The sequence below is a fragment of the Coenobita brevimanus genome, chromosome 46 (genome assembly GCF_032717465.1).
Source record: "Coenobita brevimanus isolate Jiangsu-jjx chromosome 46, ASM3271746v2, whole genome shotgun sequence".
Lineage (NCBI taxonomy): Eukaryota > Metazoa > Arthropoda > Malacostraca > Decapoda > Coenobitidae > Coenobita > Coenobita brevimanus.
The window spans coordinates 1832972-1852039 of NC_136999.1; the positions used below are offsets into that span (position 1 = coordinate 1832972).

The 19068-nt window shown below is 40.1% G+C and overlaps 1 protein-coding gene across 1 annotated transcript in view; it reads right to left on the reverse strand.

The window, feature by feature from the left end:
* acj6 (abnormal chemosensory protein 6) overlaps positions 1-16697 on the reverse strand; it is a 159516-nt gene extending 142819 nt beyond the window's left edge. The window contains exon 1 of the mRNA XM_080271416.1: positions 16501-16697. Coding sequence (XP_080127542.1) covers positions 16501-16650 — 150 coding nt within the window. The 5' untranslated portion in view covers positions 16651-16697. The remainder of the gene's footprint in view (positions 1-16500) is intronic.
* Between the last annotated feature and the right edge of the window lie 2371 nt (positions 16698-19068).

The window sequence follows — 19068 nt, forward strand, 5'->3', positions numbered from 1 at the left end:
GCGCATCCAGTCCCCAAGTAAAAGAACGCGAGTTTGAATTACTTGCCGGTGGGACTTTGGGAGAAAGTTTGTCTTATAAAACATTGGGCATAAACAGAAGTAGGTTGAAGCTGTGTGTGTGTGTGTGTGTGTGTGAGAGAGAGAGAGAGAGAGAGAGAGAGAGAGAGAGAGAGAGAGAGAGAGAGAGAGAGAGAGAGAGAGAGATGGAGATGGAGAGAGAGATGGAGAGGGAGAGAATTTAGCAGTATTAGCACTTGGTATAATCGCATCATGCCAGAGAGAGAGAGAGAGAGAGAGAGAGAGAGAGACTTGTTCTGAAGGGGTTGAGGGTTCGTGTGTGGATCAGGGAGAAAGAATGAAAAAAAAAAAAAAGAATCTGGATCAGCTGTGTGTGAGACTGGCATGCGATTGTATAGAGTTGTGAAATTCTCTCTCTCTCTCTCTCTCTCTCTCTCTCTCTCTCTCTCTCTCTCTCTCTCTCTCTCTCTCTCTCTCAGTACACAAAAGGCAAAAATATGTGAAATCAAAGTTTGCCAAGAGTTCCAGGCTTTTGATAGTGTGTAATAAGAACGTGTGAATGAGCTGGTCACACACATACACACACACACACACACACACACACACACACACACACACAGAGCTGTCGTCAATGGCACAATACAGTCGCCTCCCCAACCTGTGTGTGTGTGTGTGTGTGTGTGTGTGTGTGTGTGTGAGTGTGTGTCTTTCCCTCTCTGTATGTATGCATGTGTGTGTGTGTGTGTGTGTGTGTGTGTGTGTGTGTGTGCAGGTAAGTCATGAACACCTGTAATAATGTGTAATAACCTTAGCACCTTGAGAATGCTTCTATTCCTTCTTAACCCCTTACTCTTTTATGCCCAAGATTGTATACGCTCTCTCTCTCTCTCTCTCTCTCTCTCTCTCTCTCTCTCTCTCTCTCTCTCTGACACCCCCTCACCCTCTCACGTAATGTCGTCGAGGCCAGCACTTTAACACCTTTACGTACCTGCACGTATCGATGAGGTCAACACGTACTGGAGCTGCGCACGTGCTGAGAGAGAGTGACTATCGATAGAGTAAATGTGGGGCGAGACGGAGCAAGCGTTAGGGGTGTAATTCCCTATCAATATCACGCGTTCCTGGTCATTATGGAAGCCTCGGTGGGTATGGATGGGGGACGTGTGTAATTTTACAGGTATGGTGTATTGCGGTGTTTTTGTCTGTTTTTTTCTGTTTTTTTGTGAATGTTATGCGTGTCTGTCAGTGTGGAAGGCCCCCCCCCCTCTCTCCCCTCTCGCCCCCCATTCACCCCCCCACATCACATACGTCTGGATGTAAATATTTACGTAGACGTACTATGGACAGACAGGCTGTGAGCTTGGTATGCATAATTGTAGATAGGTAGATAGATAGATAGATAGATATTAGATAGATAGATGGGTAAGTAGATAGATAGATAGATAGATGCATACTACAGAGTCCATTGGTGAGTTTGAGTGAGTGTGCGCATACACATATACTGTACAGTCAGTTTCTCTCTCTCTCTCTCTCTCTCTCTCAAAACACACACACACACACACACACACACACACACACACACACACACACACACACACACACACACACACCTGATTTCTCGCATGTCAGGTCACGGCCGATGATTAGCTTGGGTTAGATTGGGTTAGGTTAGGCGTGTGAGTTTGACGGATTGGGTTAGGTAAGATGGTTTTGTGTTGGCTGTGTGATGGAGACAGGTTTGTGGTTGGGTTAGAGTGGGTTAGGTTAGGTGTGTGTGTGTGTGTGTGTGTGTGTGTGTGTGTGTGAGAGAGAGAGAAAGAGAGAGAGAGAGAGGGAGAGAGAGAGAGAGAGAGAGAGAGAGAGAGAGAGATGTGAGTGAAGAAAGAACAAAATGAGTGAGAGGAAAAATGAAAAAGTGAAAGAAGAGGCAAGGATAGAGAGGGCAGGAGTGAGGGGGAGAGGAGCAGAGAGAGAAAGAAAAAGGGGTAAGGGGGAGATAGGGCCGGGGGGTAGGGGGGTTTGAAGTGTGGGTGAGAGGAGGGGAAGGGATTGAGAATATTGAGCTGTTTATTCTCATTGCTGATCATGATTGCAGCTTGCACAATGGACATAATCAACTGAGAATTATGAATTGTTCTGTTTACCACGAAAGAGTGATAGGAATGTTGTAGGGCCGATGAAAATGTCAGTGTTGATGATGATGATGATGATGATGATGATGATGATTGGGCAAACTTGGGCTGTCTGGACGTTGCTACTCCTCACCCTGCCCTAGGGTGGGAAAGGAGGTCCGGATGATGATGATAATGATGATGATATTGTGATTATTATTATTATTATTATTATTGTAACGGCAAACGTAGAATAAGAAGGTTTGGGACCGTATTGGACTGGATCTTATTCTCACTGGCTTTGAAGATTTCGTCGCACTTCTTCCTCAGCGATTTATTTTTATTTATTTATTTATTTATTTATTTTTGCACATTAATTTCCATGTAAACTTTCCTCTTACAAATAACAGTAATGTCATTGTTTCTGTGACATAAATAACGACAAGAAAATATTATGATTTAGTTGGCAAAACAAGTCGCAAAGGAAGAGGTATTACGAACTTCCCATGTCACCTAGAGTACTCCGCGTTGAGGGAATTCGACGTAAAGGTGCGCCAAACACCTGAGTACAGACTGATCAGGAAAGACAAAGGTATGTTCATCATCTACGGTGCTTCCAACCGCCGTGGAGCAGTGCAGGACAGGGTAAGTTAGGGCAGGAAAGCGAAGGAGAGGGTAAGGTAGGGCAGGGCAAGGCAGGGCAGGGCAGGGCAGGGCAGGGATAGGCATGGGAGGACGAGAGAAGGTGTCACAATCTCTCTCTTAACCATGTCGAACCCCTTAAGGCTCCTCCGCCGAGATCAGCGCCGCCCTTCAATTATCGGCTTATCGGCTGTCATATCGGAAGCTGCGGCAGGAAGGGCCAATCGGGCGAAGTGCGGCGCGGCAACTGGCGGCACGTGGCACAGAAGCCCGCACGTGGCACGCCCCTCACGCGCTACAAGTCTAATCCGTCGTTAGCGGGTTTTGTGCAGGATTTTGTTTATTTTGCAGGATTTCGTTTATTTTGCAACTGAAGATTTTATTAGGCCTTCTTGATAATGCCTATAGTTCGTTTACTCTTACCTGATCAAATTCCCTATTCCCATTCCTTTCCCTTCATGGCCAGTTTTAGTCAGACTGGAGGGTAGATTTGACTAGTAACCAAGGAGACTCATTCCAACCTCAGAACGAAGGCTCATCGAATTTCATGCACCCACGACATAGTATTCAAGTTATAAGAGTGGCCCAGTTCCATCAGATGAAGACGGACCAACAGTAGTGACTCTGAAGTCTACTTTCTCTTCAGCTTCGGGGCCTTTCTTGAACATCCACCTTAGTTATATTTATGTACTTGATAGATAGATAGATAGATAGGTAGACAGATACGTAGATATAGATGGATAGGTACATATAGATAGGTAGATAGATATAGATAGATAGATAAAAGGATGGATAATTATAGATATAGGTACAGATAGATAGATCCGAGGGCTGAAGTGGAGAGGTCACTGGAGAAATAAATCGCTAAGGAGGAGGTGTTAGGGGACATCCTTAACCGCCGAGCTTACGAACCCTTCACATATCAGTAATTAAGAACAGGTGCACAGGTGATAGATCGACGAATTAAAACACTTCAGAATGAACCTATGTAATTAGACGCGAACCAGCGATTATAAACTGAGCAGAGGTAGGAACACGGCAGCAGGTGAGGGCAAGAGGGACGAAAACCTGAACCAAATTAAGGTGAACGTAGTACAGGAAATCCACCCAACCGGACGTGCCTTCGAGTCCCAGTGTTAACCAGGTGTAAGACGAATTTTTGAGCCACGTTAAGGTGAAGGGAGTACGGAAAATCCACCCCACCGCATCCTCCTTCCCCTTCTTCCTTGGTAGTGACGCGTGTGACTACCAACGATATTATTGTTGGTGTTCCACTCAGCCAATTACTTGACAAGGCCCCCCAAACTGTTGCAGACCTTCCCCCACTGCCCCTTCTCTCTCTCTCTCTCTCTCTCTCTCTCTCTCTCTCTCTCTCTCTCTCTCTCTCTCTCTCTCTCTCTCTCTCCAGTCCCTAGTAGTCTTTATCGATTACACGCTAGGGCGGTGAACGGTCGGCCTCTTCTCTCTCTCTCTCCCTATCTCTCTCTCTCTCATGGAAAATCTTTGTCCCCACGTTGATCAGGTATATATATTTTTCCTTTCTGTCCACATTTTTAAATTCTATTTCCTGGTTGGGTTGCAGAATAAGAGTTTGTGATCCATTAATTGCAGCCCTGTTTTCTTTTGCCTCTCTCTCTCTCTCTCACACACACACACACACACACACACACCAAAACAGGTCCCACTCAGTACCTTCCTCCCCCCCCCATCCCTCCTTCCATTTACAAGAGCGGCCTGGCAACGCAGATTAACGCAACTCTGCAACACACGCAACAAACACCAACACTCAACCTTATACTTTGCAACACGAGAGGAGAAAAACAGCTTTATTGAGTTAGCTTTTATTTATCAGCTATATTTTAATTTAGCTTTTGTTTATGGGGATTTAGGCTTTTTTTTTATATTTAGCTGTTTTTTTTTTTTCATTTATCTGGCTCCCTTTACAGCTGTTATATTAAGCATTAATATATTATTTAGCTTCCATTATTTGTGCTTTATTGACCGTATATAGCTTTATTTATTCAGCTATACGTATTTATTAACAAAATCTAATGGCAAAAAATGAAAGTTGTAATTAATAAAACTCTGAATTTGTTTTTATTTTTTCTTCACTTTAAAAAAGGCAAAAAAAAAAAAAAGATGCACGATGACACATTCCCTTTTATTTATTGATGAGAAAAAAGAAAAATATATTTGGTTGATTTGATTAGAATATAAATATATCCACTTTCTGACTAAACCATTGCCCCCTACACACACACACACACACACACACACACACACACACACACACACACAGAGGGAGAGAAATCACCTTAATGAATTCGTTTAGTTATTGAAGTTGACGATCGCTAATGGTGTTATTGTTTTTCATCATCCTATTATTATTATTATTATTATTATTATTATTATTATTATTATTATTACTACTACTACTACTACTACTACTACTACTACTACTACTACTACTACTACTACTACTACTACTACCACCACCACCACCACCACCATCACCTCTACAACTGTCAGCACCATCATCATCATCATTCCCTATACACCCCTTTCAATCCATCCACAACCATCTCCCTTCATACATTTATTCACAGCTCCTCCACTGTTATTCATTACGGTATTATTTATTTATGAGCTTCTTTGGCCTAAAAAATAAATGAATAATGAATAAATAAAGAGAGGAGAGGTGTATATTTTGAGAATGTGTTGATAAATATGGAAATAAATGGGAATGTGTGGTATGATAAAGAATTTTTAGTATTATTTTTATTAGTTTTATTTCGTTACTGATTTTACCATAGATATTTATATGGATTTATGTATATTCCGTTATTATTATTATTATTATTATTATTATTATAATTATTATTATTATTATTATTATTATTATTATTATTATTATTGTTATTATTATCATTATCATCATCATCATCATCATCATCATCATCATCATCATCATCGTTATCATATCATCATCATTATCGTTATCTTTTTCAGTCATCATTTCGTCAGTATCATTATCATTATCATCATCATCATCATCATCATCATCCAACACGATATTCACCAGCCGTATCCAAAAACAAATCGGTAAAGCAAATGTGTTAGGGAGCTTCCTTAATTACCTGGCATAGGAGCACAGGTGTCTCCGTACTTTTGATAGAGACCGTACAGGTGTAATCAATAATTCTAATTAATAATGCGTAATGCGTTAGATTGTGTCCCTATTAACCCCTTCACCCCGAGGACTTAATTTTTAGGTTTTATTATTTGCTCTTTACTGGCCGTTTTATTCTGGTTAAGTTTTTGGACCTGGAGCTTCAGCCTTTGTTTCTTCTTTTTTCTTTGCGTTAAATAGATAAATAGATAAATCTTTCTGTCTGTCTGTCGCTGTAATGTATGTATCTGTCTTAATATCTGTTTGTCTGTATCTGTCTATCTATCTGTCTGTCTGTCTAGGCCTATCTGTCTATCTATCCGTCTATCTATCTATCTGTCTATCTATCCATCCATCCATCCATCCATCCATCCTTCCATTTATCTATCCATTTATCTATCTGTCTATCTATTTATCTATCCATCTGTCTATTTGTCTGTCCATCCATCCATCGATCCATCCATCCATCTATCTATCTATCCATTTATCTGTCTATCTCTGTGTATCTATCTATCTGTCTATCTGTCTGTCTATCCATCCATCCATCTATCTATCTAAGTGCGTAAAATTATCAGGTAAATAACAGTCATTAGCGTAAACCACCCAATTAACGCTAGTAATTAACGAAGGTATAATGCATATAATTATCATCCCAGTACGCATAATTATCACATAATTATCAGAGCCTAATTATCAGCTACAGTGCGCATAATAATAATAATAATAATAATGATAATAATAATAAAACTAACGCCAACAGCAATAATAATAATAATAATAATGATGATGATGGTGGTGGTGGTGGTGGTGGTGGTGGTGTTGGTGCTGGTGATAATAATGATAATAATAATAATAATAATAATAATAATAGTAACATCAACACAGCGAGAAAATAGTCTAAGAATCGTTCATTACTTCAAAAGAGAGAGAGAGAGAGAGAGAGAGAGAGAGAGAGAGAGAGAGAATCAAATCATCCCTTTTTCCACCTATATTGCAAACTCCATTTTTTTTTCAGTGTCAAAAAAAACAACAAAAAAGAAAGAGGAAAAAAATCAGTTCATCGTGTCAAAGAGAATCGCTGTTACTTTATTAAAAATAGTATAGTTATTTTGTTATGGAAGAGTTGTATATAATTTTACTTTTTTATCTGTCTGTCTATCTGTCTGTCTGTCTGTCTCATTTATTTTGTTGGGGATTTCAAGTTAGACCCAGAACTGAATTATTGCTTAATTTTTTATCTGTCTCTCTGTCTGTCTATCTGTCTATCTATCTATCTTGGGTATAATAAATCGGACGTAGAAATTTATCAAGGCTTTTCAAAATATTCTGAAGCATATTTTTTTTTTACCTATTAAAATTATTCGATTTTTAGAAATATATTCAGTGGTATTTTTTTTTTTTTTTTTTTGCTCTTTTTTTTTTTTTTTTTTAACTGATGGTCTATCCTTAGGTAAATTAAATTTCCTGATCTGTAGCAGAGAGAGAGAGAGAGAGAGAGAGAGGAAACGAAAACAAGAAAAAAGTTTAATATACTGTAGAGTCGTACCAAAAAATTCTCCACCCGACATAATATATTTTTTTTAGATTTCTACATAATAAAAAAATATAAATAAATAAATAATAAAATAATAACTTTTCTCAATGTGTATCGTATCCACTAAATAAACAGAACCTTAGATGGAAATAAACACTATTTTTTTTTTTTTTTTTTACTACCTCTGTTATCTCTTCCCTTCGTCGCTCCGTTAGCTGGGACCGAAATTGGGGACCTTGCGTGCACATCAGCGGTTGCGTGTGGTAGTGTGAGGGTGTTTGAGTGTGTTTCAGGGAATTTGAGTGCACATCAGCGGTTGCGTGTGGTAGTGTGAGTGTGTTTGAGTGTTTTTAAGGGGCCTTGAGTGCACATCAGCGGTTGCGTGTGGTAATATGCGTGTATTTGAGTGTTTTTCTTGTTAATATTGACCGCGTTTATTAAGTTAATCACTGACACGTGTTACGAAATTCACTCCCTCACCAAATAAATCCTCCTCTTTACCCCTGTAGCCTCTGTCCTTGTCTGTCACTCTATCTATTACCTGAGGCCGCCAGAAGGGACCCACTGGCGTCTCATCCGTCCCTACTCATCAACAACTCCCTATTACACAAGACACCATCCTCGGAGTCAATGTATTTTAGCGCCCGGCAAGCACACGCCCAACACGAAGGGACGGAGTGTGGAGACAATTGATAAACAGATTTCTTTCTTCTTTATCTGTGTCTATCTGTCTGTGCATCTGTTTTTCTATCTACCTATCTATCTATCTATATTCAGACGCCTTAATCCCGTACTGGGTGGCCACAAACAAATCGCCTCCATGTCGCCCAGTCCCCTGCCATTTCACTACCCTCTCCCGAACTTACACCTCCGTCTCTCATATACCTCTCCACTCTATCCCTTTATCTCATTCTTGGTCTCCCCCTCCCTCTCCGCTCCTCCACCTCACACACATACACTCTCCTAGTTAGTCTCTCACTCTCCATCCTCTCCACATGGCCAAACCACCTCATTGTATTTCCCCTAACGCTTTCAAACACATCCACATCTTCACTCCATCCCTCCATTTCATCCTCGGTCTCCCCCTCCACTTCACTCACGTACACTCTCCTAGTTAGTCTCTCATTCTCTCCACGTGGCCAGACCACCTCAGTGTATTTCCTCTAACGCTTTCAAACACATCCACATCTTCTCTATTGCTTGTAAAAAATGACCTAGATGACAAAAAGCAAGCACAGGTGAGCAAGCGAGTCTCAAGCAAGGTATTCGCCGTGATTAATGGAGCACAAACAGAGCGAAGGGATGGAATTTAAGGCAACGGGAAGGCGTGTCAACAGAGCGTCACCGTTAACAGGGTGTTGATGGAGAGACGCTGATTAATTCCTTTGGTGTTTTTTTCTGTTCATGTAATTATTTATTTATCTGAGACGGTGGAACTTAGAGCAACGGGAAGGAGCATCAACAGAGCGTCACCATTAACAGGGCGTTGATGGAGATAGGAGTACGCAGATTAATTTCGTTACTGTGAGGATTTTGTTATTTATTCACCTGTTTATTTATAGATTAGATGAACTATAGGAGAAAATTATTACTAACAAATTCTAGGAAGCGATATTACCTGCCTCATTAACACAGGTAGACAACGAAGGGGTTAAACAGGAAATTACTATTATTTATTTGCTTTCATCTGAGAGAACTGGGCAACTATTGAGACAAATTCTAAGGCCCTAACACCTCTTCCTTAGCGATTTATTTTTGGTTATGGCTGGTTAATATCCATTTGTAAAATATTTATGCAGAGTATGGCGATATTGGAAGGATTTATGCAACACAGAAGAGGACAGTAAGGTGTAATAAGCCAAATAAATCGCTTAGGAAGAGGTGTTAGGGAGCCTCCTCAACGGGCGAGAATACGGGTCATAACTCCGAAAGACCGTATTGTTTTTAGTTAAGGAAACTCCCTAATACCTCTTCCTAAGCGATTTATCTTGTTTCTTGTACTTTGTTATCCTGTTCTGTGATAATGCACTTCGTAAATAAGGTGCAAAATTATACTAACCGGTCGAATCCAAAAATAAATCGCTAAGGGAAAGGTGTGTTAATGGGCGTCCTTAAGAATACGGGTCCTTAGTTATGAGGTGGGAGTGAGTCTCCTTGGTTACTAGTCAGAATTAGCCTCGAAATTTTTATCAGGCCGAGAATCAAAATATAAACTTTAATATCAACAGGAAAATTATATAAAGAAAAACCCACAACTTTGAGTATATTTACGCTGGTTTTCTAGCGATTAATTGCCGACAAATAACTTCCTACATTGATATCCTGGAGATTAATTGCCGATACAGCTTCCTACACTGATTTTCTGGCGATTAATTGCCGATACAACTTCTTACACTGATTTTCTGGCGATTAATTTCCGACATAACTTCATACACCGATTTACTGGCGATTAATTGCCGACAAACGCAATTCCTACACGGATTTTCTGGCGATTAATTGCCGATACAACTTCCTACATTGATGTTCTGGCGATTAATTGCCGACAAATAATTTCCTACACTGATTTTCTGGCGATTAATTGCCGAGAAACACAATTCCTACTCTGGTTTTCTGGCGATAAATTGCCGACAGACACAGAACCCTTTCATCGGGACATCAATCAGAGGATAAAGTGTACTAGATATTAAAAAAATAAAAAAAAAATGCTCAAAAAAATATACAGATTGATTTAGTGATTAATAGTGGACAGATATAGATTTTTTTATTGTGTGTGTGACTTGGGAAAAAAAAAAAGAAAAAAGAAAACGAAAAGAGGAGGAAAAATCGCCCCCCCCCCAAAAAAAAAAATAGAGGAAAAAATTGCCTTAGAAAAAAATCGCCAAGACACGTATAGCAGTACAGTGACGATACTTAACAACGGACAGACAGCGATTTGTTTTTTTTAATTTTACCCCCTTCAGCCACAAAGACGATTTATTTCACCATGGATGTTTCCTGACGATTTTATTCAGCTTTCAAGGCCTGTATTCTTCCCTAGCACCTCCTCCTTAGCGATTTATTTTTGGAGACGGCTGGTTAATATCTTTGTGGAGGTTAAAATCAGCGTAGAGTTTGGCGATATTAGAATGATTTAATACTGAGTTGGACAGTAAGGTGTAATAGGCAAAATAAATCGCCTAGGAAAATGTGTTAGGGAAGCTCCGAAGAGAATACTGGGCAAGTGGCGATATTAGAATGATTTAATACTGAGGTGGACAGTAAGGTGTAAAAAGCAAAATAAGTCGTTTAGGAAAAGGTGTTACGGAGCTTCCTTAACTGAAGAGAATGCGGGCAAGGGGAGAACCGTGTCCCCCCCCCCAGTTCGAAAAAAAAAAATGAAAATGAGGAAAGTCGTCTAAAGGTGGAGCCAAAAAAAAAAAAAAAAAAAAAATAAGATGAATAAGCAAAATAAGTCGTTTAGGAAAGTGTGTTAGGGAGCATGTCAACACCCACCTCCTTCGAAAAAAATCTCCCCGAAACTGAGGAAAATCGTCTGAAGGTAGAGAGAATAAAAAATAAATTCTCATGTTGGGGATGTTGATGGGACGCAAAAAAGAAAAAAAAAATCGGGACGTGAATCAAAGGATAAAATTACCACTGATTTGTATGGTCGCAAAAATACAGGTAACTAGGTATATATTAAAAGTGACTATTGGTGGACAAGTGAATCTTCTTTTTTTTGTCGGGACGCGAATCAGAGGATAAAATTCACTTCAGTGCGGTCACTACGATGATGATGGTAATGATGATGATGATGGTGGTGGTGGTAAAAATAATAATAATAATAATAATGATAATAATATAATAGTAATGGTGTTATTGGTGATATTACTGCTATTATTATTATTATTAATTATTATTATTATTATTATTATTACGGTGAACGACTTTATCTAAATTGGATAAAATAATCGGACGGTCGCAGTAATTTATATATAAAAAAAAAATCATAGGGAGTAAGGAATTAAATAGAAGTTTTAAAATTCATTGGCCCGGCAGTCAAAAAAATAAATAAATAAATAAATAAATAAATAAAATCAATTCCAAAAATTAGTCTGAAATCTCAAAATCGATTTTCTGATTTATTAAAAAAAAAATATATATATACTTCATTTCTTTTAACTTTTCGGAAATATTCATCCTTTTTCAGACAATTTCATGTAGTTCAGTGGCAGGATGAGACAGTACTGCGGCTTACCATCCTCTCCGTGGCACTTCTTCGTGACTAGCATCGTAATTCTAGCGTTAATATATCGTCACCGTTCGGCGTTCAAGATGGAGAGGTGGCACTCTTTACTGCCACTTCCTTAGCGATTTATTTTCTGCATGCGGCATGTTTACCCCCTCAGGGTCGGGGTAAGTCGTGTTTTTTTTTATATATAATTAAAGACAGGTTAATTATTTATTTATTTTTATTATTTTTTTTTACTACTACTACTACTACTACTACTGTTATTTTTATTATTATTAGTATTATTATAACTACTACTACTACTACTACTACTGTTATTTTTATTATTATTAGTATTATTATAACTATTACTACTACTACTGTTATTTTTATTATTATTAGTATTATTATAACTACTACTACTACTACTACTACTGTTATTTTTATTATTATTAGTATTATTATAACTATTACTACTACTACTGTTATTTTTATTATTATAACTACTACTACTGTTTTTTTATTATTATTAGTATTATTATAACTACTACTACTACTACTGCTGCTACTACTACTGTTATTTTTATTTTTTTTTTTGTTATGGTGATATTGAGTCATAGGAGCCTAAGTGCTAATCGTCAGTCTAGGAGGTTCTTTAGCACTCAAGCACTTTTAGCACTTCCTTGATACTTTTTAGCACACTAGCACTTCTTCGTTACTAGTTTTTTTTTTCCTCCCAGCATATGGCACGTCGATATTCTCTCATTCATTATTCATGCGGTGTCGATGCTAACTCATGAATAACACGCAAGAGAATGCTAATGAGTGATATGCAAAAATGAGTCGCTGATGAGAAGGTGTTACGCAGAATTAAATAGCACGCAAGGAGAAATAAATGTGTTTTATGCAAAAATAAGTCACTGGGGAGAAGGTGTTACGTAGAATTAAATAGCACGCAAGAGAATGTTTAAACGTGATAAGCAAAAATAAGTCTCTGAGGAGAAGGAGTTACGCAGACTTGAGTAACGCGCAAGAGAATACAAGTGCATCACTAGCAAAAATAAATCGCGGAAGAGAAGGATTTAAGAGACTATCTTGAGAGAGTGCGACCCCAGAATAAATCGCTGAGGAGAAGGCGTTAAGGGAGACCACGATCCCAGAGTTCACCTTTTTTAAACCTGTAAAACGACAAAGCATTTCGTTTCAATCGTTTCGTCGCCCTTAAATCTTTTCCTATTTCTTCCTTGATTTTTTTTTTTTACCTCTTCCTTTATTTATTTACAATCTTTCATCTTTTCCTTTCCTGACAACTCTTCCTCCTCCTTATTCATCCATCCTTCCTTCTCTGGATTTCCTCTTCCTACTCCACCCTTTTTGTTGTCTAAATCTTTCTCTCCATCCTTCCTACTCTGAATTCTTTCCATCTTCCTTTTCTTCTCGCTATATTTCTCTTCCTGTAATAATTTTCCTCTCTTCATCATCTGGTTCATTTATTTGTTTTTATTATTTTTGGCTGCATCACTTTAATTCTTCTTTACTTTGTCCTCTCTTCCTTCATTCTTGTCTCCATATCAGTACCTGCTCCTCTTATTCCTTCCCTTCTTCTTAAAACCTCATTCTTTGTCTTCCATATTCTCTAATCTTCTTTATTTCCATTGTACCTCTTTCCTTTTATATATATTCTCCTCTTCCTTCCTTCCTTCCTTCTTTCTCAAAACATCCTTCCTCTTTCCAGCCAGTCCTTTGTTCCTCCTCTGTAATCTTTCTCCCTTCCTTCTCTGTCCCTCCTCTTTCCTTCCCTCCCTCTATTCCTCTTCCGCCTTCACTTCCTTCCCTCTCCATGTATCCCTCCTCTCTTCTTTCCTTCCATCCTTTTGCTCCTTTTCCTATATATATGTATGTCCTTCTCTCTAAATTTCTCCCTCCTCTTTCCTTCATCTCTAAAATCCATCCCTCCTCTTGCGCCTGTTTGTTCCTCCTCATCCTTTCTTCTGTATCTTTCTTCTTTAAATATCCTTCCTCTTTCCTCACCCTGTTCCTCTTCCTTCTTTCTCTCCTCTCTCTTCCTTGTGTAAATATCCCTCCTCTTTCCTCTCTCTGTTCCGCTTCCTCCTCTCTTTTCTCTCTCTCTCCCCCTTGCCTAAATATCCCTCCTTCTTCCTCTCTCTGTTCATCTTCCTCCTCTCTCTTCTTTCTCTCTTCCTTGTGTAAATATCCCTCCTCTTTCCTCTCTCTGTTCCTCTTCCTCGTTTCTACTCTCTTCTCTCAGTTCAGCAGAGACACACAAACACTCAAGGCGACAAGCACAGGACACAGATACTTATAAGATGCTTGTTAATTATACCTTGTTAATTATGTTCACCTGTGCTTGCTTTATTGAACAGGTGTGCACTAGAGAATGGATGAACAGAGGGCTTTGTGTCTAGGATCGGGGGGGGGGGTACACGGGGGTAGAGAGATGGAGGATAGATAGTCGAGAGGTAGATAGATAGATAGATGAAGGGCAGGTATATAGATTGATAGATAGACAGGGGTGTTGACAGGTAATCAGGATGTACACAGGTAGACAGAAGGGGGTAGGCAAGGGTAGATAGATAGATAGATAGATAGAGGGGCAACAAGGTGGGTAGATTGTTAGATGATAGAAGGAATAGACAGGAGATAGACAAAATAGAATCATGTGAACAGGCTGCCTTTGTATCCTGGACGGGGGTAGACGGTAACAAAGACCCCCCCCCCATTTCTTCCAACAAATTTACCCCCCCTCCCCCCCAAAAAAAAAAAAATCCACCCCCCAAAAAATCCAAAAAAGGACAGGTGTATATTTTAATTTATTCAGTACGAGGACGCCTTAATTTATTTCCTGCTGCCTCCAGACGATTTTATTCAGCTTGGGAGAGAGATTTTTTTTTTCCTCATTATCTTTTCACTGTTAGACCTGAAGTTGAAAAAAAAAAAAAATCGTATGGCAGAGAGAGAGAGAGAAATCGAGTCTGCCAAAGTATTAATCCAAGTCTTGTGATAATTTTCATGGGGCAAAACAGGATTACAAAAGACAGTATTTTGAGTGTGCAATATTTTTCGTCAAGAGTACAATTGGGCGCCGAAATTATTAACGAGGCCTCTTGTGATTCGCGTGGGAGGGCCTTCGTAAACACCTGTAACGACTTAAGTGCTTGTTAAGTAATTGTTTGACTCAGAGAAGCTCATTTGGGGGGGGGAAGGGGGGGCTAAGTAAGGAGTAGGGATGAAATGAGAGAGAGAGAGAGAGAGAGAGAGAGACCAAAGTGAGGAGTCAGGATGAAATGAAAAGCTGGAGGAGAGAGAGAGAGAGAGAGAGAGAAATTCTGACAGAAACCCCTTCACCACAATTACGTTTAAAATTCATTCATTCTTGATACCTCCAGACGATTTTTTTTCAGTTTTTCTTCTTTTTTTTTTTTACTGGAAGGTGTATTTAACCCCTGAACCTCAAAAAATCCCTCGTAGCCCATATAAAACCATCTGAAAAGAGCAAATAATAAAATAAAAAATAAAATTGTGGCAGCGTTTTGAAAAGATTATTATTATTCTTGTTTATTATTATTATTATTATTATTATTTTGAGGCAACATAGGTAAATTCAGGTGTTACTCTTAAAAATATGCTAATTATGAGTTAATGAGTAATAATGATGTACAGGTGAATCTGGGTTAATGATGAGTAATTAAACAGGTAATAGCAGGTGTAATTAAAATAAGTTACGAGTTAGTGATGAATAGTGATGAGTAAATAAGCAGGTAAGATTAGGAGTACTTGAAATATATATAATTTACGAGTTAATGATGAGTTATTAAGCACAGGTAAGATCAGGTGTAATTAGAAGAGATGTAATTAGTGAGTTAGTGATTGGTAATGATATGCAGGTATGTTGAGGTGAGAATTGAGGATATGGGTTAGGAAATAAATAGATAAACTGACTTACGATCGATTGTCTTTCGCAACTATGATAATATTTTTGGAAGGAAGCATAATTTAGGAAAGGAGAGTTCGTAACTTCTCATGTTTCCACTTGGGTACAAAGTGAAAAATACTAAAAAAAAAAAAATAACGAAAAATACCTGTTGTGGCAAGAAGAGGGAAAGGGGATTGCATGTAGTTTTCCACTGTGTCTGCGGTTCTTTGTTGGCTAAATAAATCTGAGAGAGAGAGAGAGAGAGAGAGAGAGAGAAATAAGATTCGTTTTTGCAAGACAGAAAATTGCACAGTCTTGTCTCTTCTTCCTGAACAAACAAATATTGGTTATGATGTAAAATTTGATCCAAAATTTTTATCTGCAGGAAAGAGGAGGAGGAGGAGGAGAATTGATCTTAGACTTTCTCCATATCCCTTGTTAACGCTGTAAAAAAAAAAAAAAATCGTATCGAGAAGAAATGAACACACAGATGGAAAATTAGGAAAAAGGGAAAACGAGGTAGAGATTTTTTATTTTCCCCCCCCGTAGAAACAGAGTGCAGTCACAAACAAAAGGGTAATCGATCCTAAGCTGTCTGGTAATTTCCTCATGCTCTGGTGTTGTTCAGGTGTTACTCAGGTATTGCTCAGGTGTTACTCAGGTGTCAATCAGGTTAATCAGGTATAATTCATGTACCGCTCAAGTCAGGTGTTAGTCAGGTCATGTGTAAAATTAGGTGTTATTCAGGTGTCAATGAAGTTACTCAGGTGTTCAGGTATTACCCAGGTGTTCAGGTATTACTCAGGTGTTCAGGTATTACCCAGGTGTTCAGGTATTACTCAGGTGTTCAGGTATTGCTCAGGTGTTCAGTCTCGTACTTACCGACACGGGGGCGTTACTCATGCACCGCCTCATGGGGTCAGGTGAGCGGTAGGTGGGGCTGTAGCGGCCTGTGAACGCTGCTGCAGGGCCGTTGCTGGAGATGGGCGCTCCTAGGGGCTTCGAGCTCATCATTTTATCGGGCGAATACATCTCGGTTTAGCTGGGAATCTTAGCTGGGAGTCGTAGCTGGGTTTGGTTTAGCTGGGAATCTTAGCGTTTATTTTCCCCCTGCCTGCTGGAGTTTAGCTGACAGTTCTAGCTTGCGGTGGATTTTTTTCGGATATTTTTTTTTCCCCTTTTGTTCGTAAAATTCTTAGCTGTCTTTTTCCCTGCTTGGCGGATTGTAGCTGGTTGTTTAGCTTGCGGGGGAATTTTGTTTATTTGTAATTCTTCGGTTTTGGGATGCGGTCATTTATTTGTGTTATTATTTCTTTGTCCGTGTTATAAGTCAGTGTCCAGTTTCCTAAGGGTTGATAATTGTCTTTAGTCTTTGTTTTGTTTTTTTCCCTTCGTGCCGCTAATATTTTTTGTTCGACTTAGAAGCGGTCCTTTTTAGCGTCTGTCTCAAGTAGCCTTTAAGTAATATTGACTTTTATTCTTGCTACCTCCAGACGATTTTCATTCAGTGGAGAAGCGGCTTCGTCGGTGAAAAAATAGTGTCCATTTTGTATTTATTTTTTTCACCTCGTCTTCGCCACCGACAAGCGATTACTTTTTTTCCGTCTACGGAGCGGCCTCTTTCTTTCCCGTCGATCGAGGGTTGAAACGTTTCCGGTAACCCTTTCACGTGAGAAATCCTAAACGTTTTTTTTATTCTTGCTGCCGCCACGCGAGGGTCACCTTAGCATCGGCGAGGGGGGCGATGGAGCGACCGTTTCCGAACTTTCGTATGATCGCCAGCGGTAGATTTTCGTAAGAGCGGTCGATTTTGGCGGAAGTGCGGTCGTGCTGAATTTTCGTAAAAGCGGCAGTATTATTTCCGTAAAAGCGGCCGTTTGAGAATTTTTGTTTCGTGTCCGTATCGTATTTCCGCGGCGACGGGAGCGGAGGATTTTTCGGGTCGTCGGGGTGCGCCTTCCGCGGGTGCCGACCGATTTGACCGACTCACCGACCGACCGACCGAGACAAAGCCACTTGACGCCAGCGCAATATAATGTTCTTCGGTCAGTAATCACCGGCGTTTGTGTGTGTGTTTGTGTAAGCGGAGTTGTGACCGTAAGGTGGTGATTTGACCGTGAATGTGACCGCAATCAAGACCGCTGCATCCAAACACCGATTATCATTCAGTAACACATTTTAATTTTCTGTCTTCTCTTGGCTGGGATTTGTTTTATAATTTAGGTTTGTGTTTGAGTTTGTGACCGTCAGTGATTAGACCGATTTTTTTTTTTTTTCAGTATGAACGATGGTTAAAAACACATTTTTTGTCAGCGGCACATTCTGTATATTTTATTGTCTCTTTTTTCTTCTGTCTTATTATTTTTTTAGTTTGTGTTCGTGACCGTGGGATGGTGAAAGCGCAGTTGGAATAAATAAAATCAGTTCCGACTAACAACTTTTTTCATCTCTCTCAAAAACACATTTCCTCCTCTCTTCCCGGGCTTTTCTTTCTTTCCTTTTTTTCTATCCGACCGCAAGTCCCGCCGGAAGGAGAAAGAACAGTCGAACCACTTTGTCCATTAACCTCCTATCTCGCCTTGCACTCCTTTGATCCGCAATTTTCCCGCAAGAAGCAATCCTCTCTCTCTTATCTTCTCTCGCTTTTTCACCTCTCCGGTCTTTGGTTTTCGTCCCTCAGCGCTCGGCCAGGGGGGAGGAGGGAGGGCTCAGGGAAAGGACTGCTGATCTGGGGGAGCTCAGCCTTCTCTTAGATCCCCTTACTGTCAGATTAGTTCCTCAGGCGGGAGGGTACACACGAAGGTGGTGATGGAGTGGGCTGGAGGAGAGCTGTTGAAGGGGATGTCAGTTGCTGGGGATATGAAATAGTTGAAGAGGGTGCTGGGGGCTTGGTCTGTGTGGCAGGCTGACTTGTAGTGGTGTTTCTGCAGGAGTTTTCGATGGAAGTGGCCTGGACGCTAAGATACGTACGACGGTTTTGTTTGGATGACAGGTTGGAGTGGAGATTTTGAAGGGGTATTGGCTCCTGCTGGGGATGTGTGAGAGGCTGGCGTGGAGTGGCGCTGCTGCAGGAGGCGTTGACGGAGGATAACTTAAGCTTTTGTCTCTGCCACTACGACGGCGGTGGAGTCAGTTGGGCGGAAGGTCGGAATAGTGCTCTTGACGGCGGTGTCCTCGGCTCCTCCTGGGGGTATGTAGGAGGCTGGCGTGGCGTGGCGTTGCTGGAGGAGGTGTCGACGGAGGTATCTTGAACGCCTCTGACTCTACGACTGGCTTCTGGCACTCGCGGACACAACATGGCAGACGGCTCCGCTCAGCATCACTCCACCGACATTTTGTTCCGTCTCACGCGAGGCATATTTTTTTCGGGGTGGGGTCGAGTCGCACGGCCCTCGTATCTTTGTTTATAATTCCCGTTGGTAATATTCTATGGATATATATATTTTTTGT